Source organism: Myripristis murdjan, chromosome 17, assembly GCF_902150065.1.
Source record: "Myripristis murdjan chromosome 17, fMyrMur1.1, whole genome shotgun sequence".
NCBI classification, from domain to species: domain Eukaryota; kingdom Metazoa; phylum Chordata; class Actinopteri; order Holocentriformes; family Holocentridae; genus Myripristis; species Myripristis murdjan.
This window is the reverse complement of record NC_043996.1, coordinates 13,704,636-13,714,164: the sequence shown is the minus strand read 5'-3', so window position 1 is coordinate 13,714,164 and position 9,529 is coordinate 13,704,636. Positions and strand designations below refer to the sequence as shown.

The 9,529-nt window shown below is 42.0% G+C and overlaps 1 protein-coding gene across 1 annotated transcript; it reads right to left on the bottom strand.

The window, feature by feature from the left end:
- Nucleotides 1-940: 940 nt before the first annotated feature.
- Nucleotides 941-6,468, bottom strand: b3gnt5b (UDP-GlcNAc:betaGal beta-1,3-N-acetylglucosaminyltransferase 5b). The gene is made up of 2 exons (XM_030073812.1): nt 6,163-6,468; nt 941-3,332 (listed from the first exon to the last, which is right to left on the bottom strand). Exon 2 carries the CDS (start codon nt 2,986-2,988, stop codon nt 1,825-1,827), a length of 1,164 nt encoding a protein of 387 aa, XP_029929672.1. The 5' UTR covers nt 2,989-3,332; nt 6,163-6,468; the 3' UTR covers nt 941-1,824.
- Nucleotides 6,469-9,529: the final 3,061 nt, after the last annotated feature.

Here is a 9,529-nt window from a genome sequence, read left to right as displayed (position 1 = left end):
ATATAGACACTCCATGTTAAAACCCCCATATTCAGTTTGTCACGCTCTTCAGGTTATTGCCCAAGTTAAAGGTACAAGTGGCATTCATTGTTGCTGGTTTGTTTTCTTATGGCTTTCATGTTTTGGAACCGCCAGAGGAAACCCACATAAGCCACACACAGAAAGGTTAATCCTGATATTTGTCCCTATGAGTCAAAACTGCTAACAAGTGAGTCAGCATGCTACTGGCATGAAGATCATCACTCCTAATTGTTTTCATTTCTCCTTAAAGATAGCTGCCCGCGCATGAGTCCTGTTCAGGTTTTGATTCAAGTGGACACATCACATCAAATTTAATACACTGTTATGACGGGGAATTACATCACATTTGTGCGTCACACTGAGCAAAAAATGGGTTTTGTGCCGGTATAATCAAATTATTATTTCTACAGTAACACAATCACATGTGGTGCTGAGATTCATTGGTGCCTTTGAGGGTTGCATGATATTGCTAAAAGAGCTATGCTCTGAAATCACTGAAATCTCCAACGGTTCCAGTGTTTCCCAATAGGTGTTTCTTGAGCTCATGTTTCCTGGCAAAGAACTAAAATCATTGCCGAGCAGCATAACTACTATTATTGCTACTACTACGTCTACTAAAACTAATAATAATAATAACAACAACAACAGTGATGCTACTACTATGACTACCACCACCACTAATAATAATAACGAGGAGGAGGAGGACGAGGAGCTTAACACATTAAACATTACATTAAACTCAACCCTGACATCACAGCTGTTTCAGACAGAGAACTTGGTTTATCACTGCATAAAAATAAAGCAGAGGTGTTATTTATTAAAATCAAAAAATTGTATTTTTTTTTTTTAAAGAATTCCAGTTACAAAAAGTGATCAAGCATTTTACAACAAAACAATTAAAATACTTTCGTCCACACATATTTGCTGTTCTGCTCTAAAGACAGCATTATTTTTAGAATAGCAAGCTATTGCAAAGTGTTTTCCCATTATATAACTTAAGTTCAGTGTGAGGAATTTTTCACTTCTTGAGGTCAAGACATTTTTGACACTGACATGTAACCATTGTGTATGTTACTGACAGCGATTCACACATAAGGCACATACAGATGTACCATTACTCCTCACAACATCACCTTAGAATCACAGGGCTCCCAAAACTTCCATCAATAATTAGAAAATAAAAAGTTTGAAATGTTTTCTGATGTGCGCTTTTGTGTTGTTTTCTCTGTAGGCATGTAAACATGTTAATTCCAGTGAGACTAGCTGCCATACTGTGAAGAAAACCTTACATTTACAATAATAATAATAATAATAACAATAATAATTATCATTATCATTATCATAATAATTATAATACTGCAGCTCCTCTTTTAGCAGCCTTCTTGTGAGTTACAGCAGTGGATGACTGGATGAGATGGGAAGTAAGAACCAAAAAGGCATTTATTATCTCATTTGTCAATAGTACATCTGAACAGCATTTATTTAAGAGCCATTTTGTTTAACACATTCAGTCTTTGCTGTCCATGGGAAGTCAGGCTCACAACATCTTTAGGCTACCAGATCGGTATGACTGGCCTTCATAATCTCACATTTATAACAACTGACACGATTCATGATGCATACGGTCTGTTTCACTTGAGCAACACTGAAGTTAAGCTCCAGTGTTTCAGCTGATTGGTTGTCCGAGTGAAAGGACTGAGGTAATGATCACGGTAATGATCCCCATTTCATTATGGACCAAGATACTCTCTCTCTCTGTTTGTACTCTCTCTCACACATACGCTCACGTAATCTCAAAAAGTACTACAAAAAAGCTGCTCTGCAAGGGTATGTGTTGAAATAGTATGGTTTACAGAGGAGAGCCAGTTTCACCACTGTGCAGTACAGCCTCCCGATGAGGCCAGAGGTCCTCTGTTTGACCTGCGGGTGTGTTGCTGCCTTCCAGAGGTCATAGATGTCCTCCACATGACCATGTGAGGTCATCATCTGGCCGTAAATACACAGGTGGTAGGGCGCCTTGCCTTCCCCTGAGAAATAGACGTGCTCCTGTGGTGACACACCTATGGCATTGGCACAGATGCCCATGAACACGTCATCTATGTAAATCGAGGCATTCAGAGTAAGGGTGGCCTGGTAGATTCTGTCCGCTACATCCCTGGAAACCACGTACCCGGCCCCAGCCGTGTAATCGGGGTAAGCCGGCCACTGGTACATTTCAGTGGGCACGTAGTACTTGCTGTCCTTGCGGCGGATAGGCGGTGCCCCTCTGTGCACGCGTCCAATCCAAAAGTCCGTGACTCCTCTCCTGCTCATGTCCTGCAGGTAGCTCACAAGATTAGGCATGTGGACAAAGATATCATCGTCAGCAGTCATGAGGAAGTGGGCATGGGCACAGCGGGTGTGCGCCCAGTGGAACTGCAGGATCAGTTTCAGGGTCAGGTTGTGGAACGAATCTAAAAAGTCCTGCTGGATCAAATCACCATGGAGACGGTCCTCACGTACGAGCTCCTCCTGGAAGCCCACTCCGCTCTTCTTGCTCCACGAAGGTTCCTCCGTCTTGGTCCGAGGTGCTCCTAAGGCGAACACCACCTTGACTGTTACTCCCAGGGAATTACGGATATAAGTCTCATTACCCCAGGTGGATCTGATTGCGTTACGTCTCTCGGTGTTCTCAGGGGAGGTTTTGACAAACAGTAGGAGGAGGACATCTTGGCCAGTGCACTTATTCGGGTGATCCAACAGGTAACGGAAGTTACTGAAACTCCGGGCCTCCTCACGCGGGATAGTGAAGCTCTTGTTGATGAAGGTGAAGCGGTTGACCAAGTAGCGATAGGAGTAGGACTTGACGTGGCTGACCACGCTGTTGTCCAGCTGCTCCCAGCAAACCATCACCACTGACAGCACCAGGCATGTGGTCATCAGCTGCACACATTGGCACTTGCGTATACGACGAAAGTTCACAAACATCCTGAAATCTTCTTACCCGCCTTCTTGTCCAGCCGTGGTCTGTGTCAGGTCCTGGGGGTGGTGCTGGAGAAGACGGCGGTGTCAGTGTGTGAAGAAGAGAGGCAATGGGGGAGGTTGCGGGTGCTGTTCCAGTGACTCAGAGCAGAGCTTGGTGGGTCTTCCATCCTAGGTTTTCCCACATGCAACAGAAGGTATCGGCACTGGTGAGTTTCACAAGGTGCGCTGGGAGACGATCTCCATCAAGTCTCTCACACTCTCACTGTTCAGGAGGCACTCTCACACAGCTTCACTGCAGCAAGGCTCTCATCTGTCATTCACTGAGCTGTGGCCCCATTCCTCTGAAACTGAACACAGGATACAGGTTTATTGTGGTGGCGGGAGGTGTGGTTAAACGTATGTAGGCTAACAACGAAGACAAATCTCTCTGTAGGAGGATCAAAAGAGATAATGTTGAGAAAAAAAAAAAAAAAAACGTCAGTTTCTTTCTGATTGCCTTCTTTGGAAGTAAAGTTTGACGTATATTGTGCTTTTTTTTTCTTTTGTTTGGCAGTTGTGACTTTACCTGCAGGTGCTCTCGAAACATGCTATTCACTGTATGGTATTTGGTATTTCTTGGCCATAAGTTTATCTCCTACTCATCTCTTACAACTGAGCTAATGTTATCAATAACTTCGGTGAAGTCACATACATACATGTACACATACATTTTAATTCAATAATATAATTCTACACAACAAAGAAGGGCAGCACTCTTAACTAAAATCTAATGATGTACTCTACCTCACATGAGCAGAAACTAAACATGGGGCTTGTGTATTGTCTCTTTGCAGAGTAGAAGCCAATGTGGACATCTCTACATTAGTACAGTTTTAGACATCTTTCAGAACAGGGGGTGGACTAGCGGTGCAGCTGAAATTATGCTAAAATGAGACATGTTTGATGTTTGCATCTGAGCTTAGCAACTGACTACACTCTCTTGTGTTCAGCAGTGTTGCTATGATAGATTGGAAACATTAGCTGAAAAGTCAAAAGTTAGGGGGGGCTGCTGAATGCAAAAGCCAACACAGCAAATGTGGCAGTGCAGGCCTGTCCATAATGGAGGGGTTTAAGGTACAGACCCACTGAAATCGCTGAGAGCCATGGAAAGCATTCGGACACAATGGAGAGCGTCAGAATAGCTCTGGGGCACAATGCGGGATGAGAATAGCCTGCTTCCGCCCGGGCCTGGGCTGACACCAAGGGGGGATCATGATGGGCCCGGGACCTGGGACTCCCAGCGCACCCCGAGAGCTTTTTCAACATCATTTGATGGCCTGTGCCTAATAGGGTCACTGGCTTAGAATGGCTCTCTTTCTCTCTGCTGGATAATGAGCGTGGAAAGACCGCATAACCCCTGGTTCACATCAGCCTGCGGCAGCTAAGCAGGAAACTCTACTGTACACACTGATCACCTCATCATACAATAAACTACACACTGTATTATACTGCAGGCTATGGCATGTGTGCCATAAAACAAACTTTTACCTTTATTAGTGCCTGTTTTTTTGGGATTGTGGTCGTAGAGCATCAGTGAGGCTAGAGATGACTGCTGTGTGGGTGTGGAAACCCCACAGCCCAGGAAATATTTATGCTGTAGTTTCACCCATTGGCAAGCCCAGCACCTCACCATTTATCATATGAAAAATTATCTATGAATGGCCACCCATTACTACAGAATATTAGACAGTTACATACTTCTATAGACTTGCTTTTTACATAATTTTAATTGTTGTTCTCTTTACTCTATTTAACTGTTTCATTTTGGACTATGTTTGTTCCATATATTCTCTTATTATTATCATTATGATTATGTACTGTGTAGTACAGTTTTTTATCTTGTTTTAGTTGTTGTTTGGGCTTGTTGTATCCTGGCTTTTACAAAGTGCACAGTGCTTTGTAACTTCTTGTTTTGAAAAGTGGTAAATAAATAATGTTAATAATAGTAATAAATAACAATAATTACATTACATAGTTTCCACTAATCCATCAATGATACAGAATGCTGCCTGTGGCACACTTGAATAGAACATAAATCAAATAATATACAGCAGACAAGCTGTATACTAACTGAAATACACAGAAATGTCATTTTTGGATTCATACTTTTATATATAGTTATATATAATTATATATGGTTTTAAAGCTAAATTTCAGTCTATTTTAGGTCAATGAACAACAGTTAACTGTTGTTCAAGCCGATACTGAAAAATACCAAGTATCTAATGTGGTTACATTGGAAAATACAGGAGATGGATGTGGTTACGTGGTAAATAAAATTACTAATTTTCTGTCCACACCGGCACATGTCGAAATATAAAATTTGGAGTGCAGATCTTTTGCATTCTTTCCCACATTATAAAACAATAACAATGAGTGAAAGTCATATTTTTATATGGACTGCACTGACACCCTAATCTCGGTATACACGGTAGGTTTGGGTTTGTTCTTTTGTGTGCTGACTAACCTTCACAACCCCGCCTTTAACTGAAAGAGATTCAAGCTCAAGGGCCAACATGGCACTCAGTCATAAGTTGGCTTGACCTGAAAATCAGGATCATATTATAAAGTGAATTGTGTCATGGAGGCCCTGTGGATATGAGGCCTGTGACAGACACATCATCTGACAGGTGCACAGCGTCAACACCCAGCAATGTGACAGTCCTAAATTAACACCAGCTTGTTTTGTTGTGTGTGCACTGGGCACATGAAAGAGCATCTACCCCATGCCTGCTATGCATATATGTCCTTCTTTAATATATTCTCTATATGGCGCTTTCAGTCTAGTGATTCGAGTCAACAATTTCTTGTGGTTGCCGCGAATACCTGATGCTGTATAGATGTCTGTCTGAAGCATGTTTCTACGGACTGTCAGTAAAACAGGTTTTGCTATTTGCTCGTGTGACTCAATCAAGTTTCTGTTCAGCACACTGAAACTCTGGCATGAATTAAAAAAAAAAAAAAGAACAACCTTTGCGTGTTGAGCCTATTCTTATGTCACAGCTGGATCTAAAAACAAGCCCCGTGAAAGTGAACCGTCCCACTAGCATGTTTCCAAAGTCACCACTCATATAAATAGATTTCAAACAGGGAGGGAGGGAAAAGCATACCATCACTCGACTGAGTACCACCACTCACCGGTAAAAGAGCCTGTTGTGTGTGTGAGTGTGTGTATCCAAGGCAGAGGCAGCAACAGCAGCAACAGCAGCAACAGCCTCCTGTCCAGTTAAGATCCTTCTTCTCTCCTGTGCGAATCCTCTCCTCAGCTTCAAGTTTGTCCTTTACTTTCCCCTGATGAACGGAGGAGATACAATTCTCCAGAACATTAAGGAAGAAGAGTGTCTGTTAGTGTGTGTGCCTGTGTGTTTGTACATGAATATCTGTGCCTGTGACTATGTGAAATAGTATCTGAGTCTAAGCTTTCCTCTGCCCTGAGTGTGTGTGGAGTGTAAGTTGCTGGTAAATGCATTGGTTGCCTTGGTTCTTCTCTCTCCCCTCCCTTTCTCTGCCTCTCTCTCTCGCTCTCCCCGTATGTGGGGGTGGCCAGTTGGTGTAGGTGGTGGTGCCGAAGGGGGGGGCGAAGGGGGTGGGGGGTGGGGTAGCAGGAATTGAGAGGAAGAGCTGCCCTCTTGCCTTCACCTCATCATTTTGGCCACGCTGTGTGACACCCAAAGGTGGAATCCCAAAAGCACTGTCTGTCAGGAAATAATCGTTTCAAAATGAAGGGCAAGTCACTACTGTCGTTTGGAAAGGGGGAGTTTTGTTGAGCAACATCTAAGTGGCTTGCTGCTTTTGTGCAACATGTGTATTCCCTGTTGAACTGAAGTAAAAAAAAATTTGTCTATTTTAGGTGGTAGTTGCCACAATCATTTCCATGTTTGTTAGATCATAACACGTGTCAGAAAAGTACCGTCCAAGCGCCCACGCTCTTGTTCTTCCTTTATGAGCTGATATATTTAGGTACTACTTTGAAAGTCCATCAGCTGCATTTTCACAATATTGTCAATGCAAATAAATATAATTTTCATAAATAATTCTCTAGTTTGGTTCAAATATTTTTTTGGTTCACTGACTTCACTGCAGTTTCACCAAAGTCTTAGCCTTACACTGTGGGTGGAAAAAGCGTTAAGCACCATGACCCTGCCTTGTTTTTCATAACAAAAGTTACCTGCAGAGCAAATCCTCAGCTAATCACTGTCACTCTTGATGCTGAGGGACAAGAGGCAATCTATTCAACACTTCTTTCTCTATCAGCTTTAAATCTCTTTCACACCTCTCGTTTTCCCCCTCCCATTTTCAAGTACCTTATTAAAGAACCTAAATAAGCCCAACTGAATCCAAAGAAGATTTGGCTTGTGGATCTCTGATATTATACTATTCTTATTGAAATTAAAAAAAAAAAAAGAAAAGAAAAAAAAAAGCAGAACAGAAATAATAATAATAAAAAAAACCCAGCTCCCTCAGCAGTGAGTCACAATTGTCTGAGTTGATTTCTTAAGTGAGTTTGAATATGATGATTCTAAAAATAAAGGAAATGACTTCATTACAGGAAATGTATGACAACAGGTTACGTGCAGCTCACTGCAACACGATTCATCGAGAGGTAGCAAAGCTGTGAACAAGAAAGAGGTGTGAGTACACACACATGCACAGCACTACACACACTTTCAAACCCCTCAGGGAAAGCAGAACTTACCATCAACTTACCCTTTTTTTGCATAAGAGGAAATAACAGAAAACTGTTCATGAGACAAAGTATACACGCTGAAGTGTGTGTGTGTGTGTGTGTGTGTGTGTGTGTGTGTGTGTGTGTGTGTGTGTGTTAATGGACAGTTACAAATTATGGCACTTTAAGAGCTTCCTATTGCAGTCTCAATATTCACAACTTTCATTTACAACTTTCTGCAGCTTCCCTTGCGTTGTGTAATGGCGGCACCAGAGGAAGTACATTGAGAAAGGTGTGCCATCTGTCAGGCTGTCTGAAAAATGAAGAATGTCTTATGTTATTCTGTGGTTTGTGTTCTGCTGGTTGTATTGAACCGAGCTCAGAGTTTGACACCAGCCAGTTTACACTTGACCATTTCTACAACATATCTTCAACATGAGCCTGAGTTTTCAAAGGGTCCCCGTACTGTGAAGACGCCCTGCCTCATTCCTGGGCCGAAGATGCCATGTCCTCGCTGCTCCAGTGACTGCAGACCGGTGGCACTGACCTATACCAATCATGAGGACCCTGGAGAGACTTGTACTGGAGCAGATCCAGCCTTGGTCAAGCCACTCTTGGACCCCCTCCGGTTTGCCTAACAGCCCCGTCTGCAAGTTGAGGATCTGAGGATGGCCAAGTGACCCTGGTTTCCATCCAGGGGGTCAGTGTGGACATGCTGAAGGACTATAATGTCTGGGAGTGTACATAGATGACAAATTGGACTGGGCCAAGGACACTGAAGCCCTCTACAAGAAAGGAAGGAGCCATCTCTGCTTTCTGAGGAGGAAATGTGCAATACTGACTTAATAGTACAATAATTTAACTTTATAACTGTGCAGTAATTCAATTGTGCAATACTTTGGTGTATATTTGATCTATATGTGATATTTGTTTACATATTTTTCTATATTTGTTGTTGTTATATATTGTGGTATAATGCACATATTTTACACATTTCTTATTTTTCAGTATATGTTGTAATATATTGTGGTATAATGCACCTCTTTAAAACATATTTTCCTATTTTCTTGTAATTTCACTTATGCTTATTAATATTTCCTCTTCTACAATGTGAGCAATGTGAGCCAGTTTCCCCTCAGGGATCAGTAAAGTATTTCTGATTTTGACTCTGATTCTGTATGCCTCCTAGATGGAAACGAAAAAGACCCTTCAGCAAGATCTTGTTTCCTCAATAAATCAATTATCAAGATTCAAGATTCAATAGATTTATTGCCATGTCAACAAGTTGATAGGAATTTGTCCGGTGATGATATTTATGTCAGACTCTCTGACATAAATATCATAAACAAGGACAGAACAGCAGCACATCACGTACAAAAAGTACCAAATAATATGTAAAATATTAAATAATGATCCTAATGCATGTGAGTCGCGACCTTTTACATTTTTTCACCACTCTTTCACAGCTCCAGAAATGTGCAGAGAGCATTGTGACAGACACAGGTGGATGTGTGTGTTTTTGCATCTGCATGGCAGCGGTAGGGCAAATAGGTGTTGGAAACAGGCATGTTGTGTGTACTTTAAGGGTTTCCCAAAGGTCGCCCAACAAAGTGAAGAATGTTAACTGCTGTCCCTGTGACCGCTCACTGTTAATCAGTAGCTAGGTAAGACAGAAAGATCCCCTCATTTGGTTTTCTCAGCTATAGTTTAAACGTAAGGCTCGATGTGCATAAAATGGATCTATCAGCTCGTTCAAGAAAGGCAGAGGCGATTTGTAACAATCCTAATTGGTACAAACTGACACTAAACACTGACGTAGGAGTAAGTTGGCACTGCTGT

Excerpts from the sequence above, each read along its gene's own strand:
- b3gnt5b (XM_030073812.1), bottom strand. The coding sequence starts at position 2,988 with ATGTTTGTGAACTTTCGTCGTATACGCAAGTGCCAATGTGTGCAGCTG.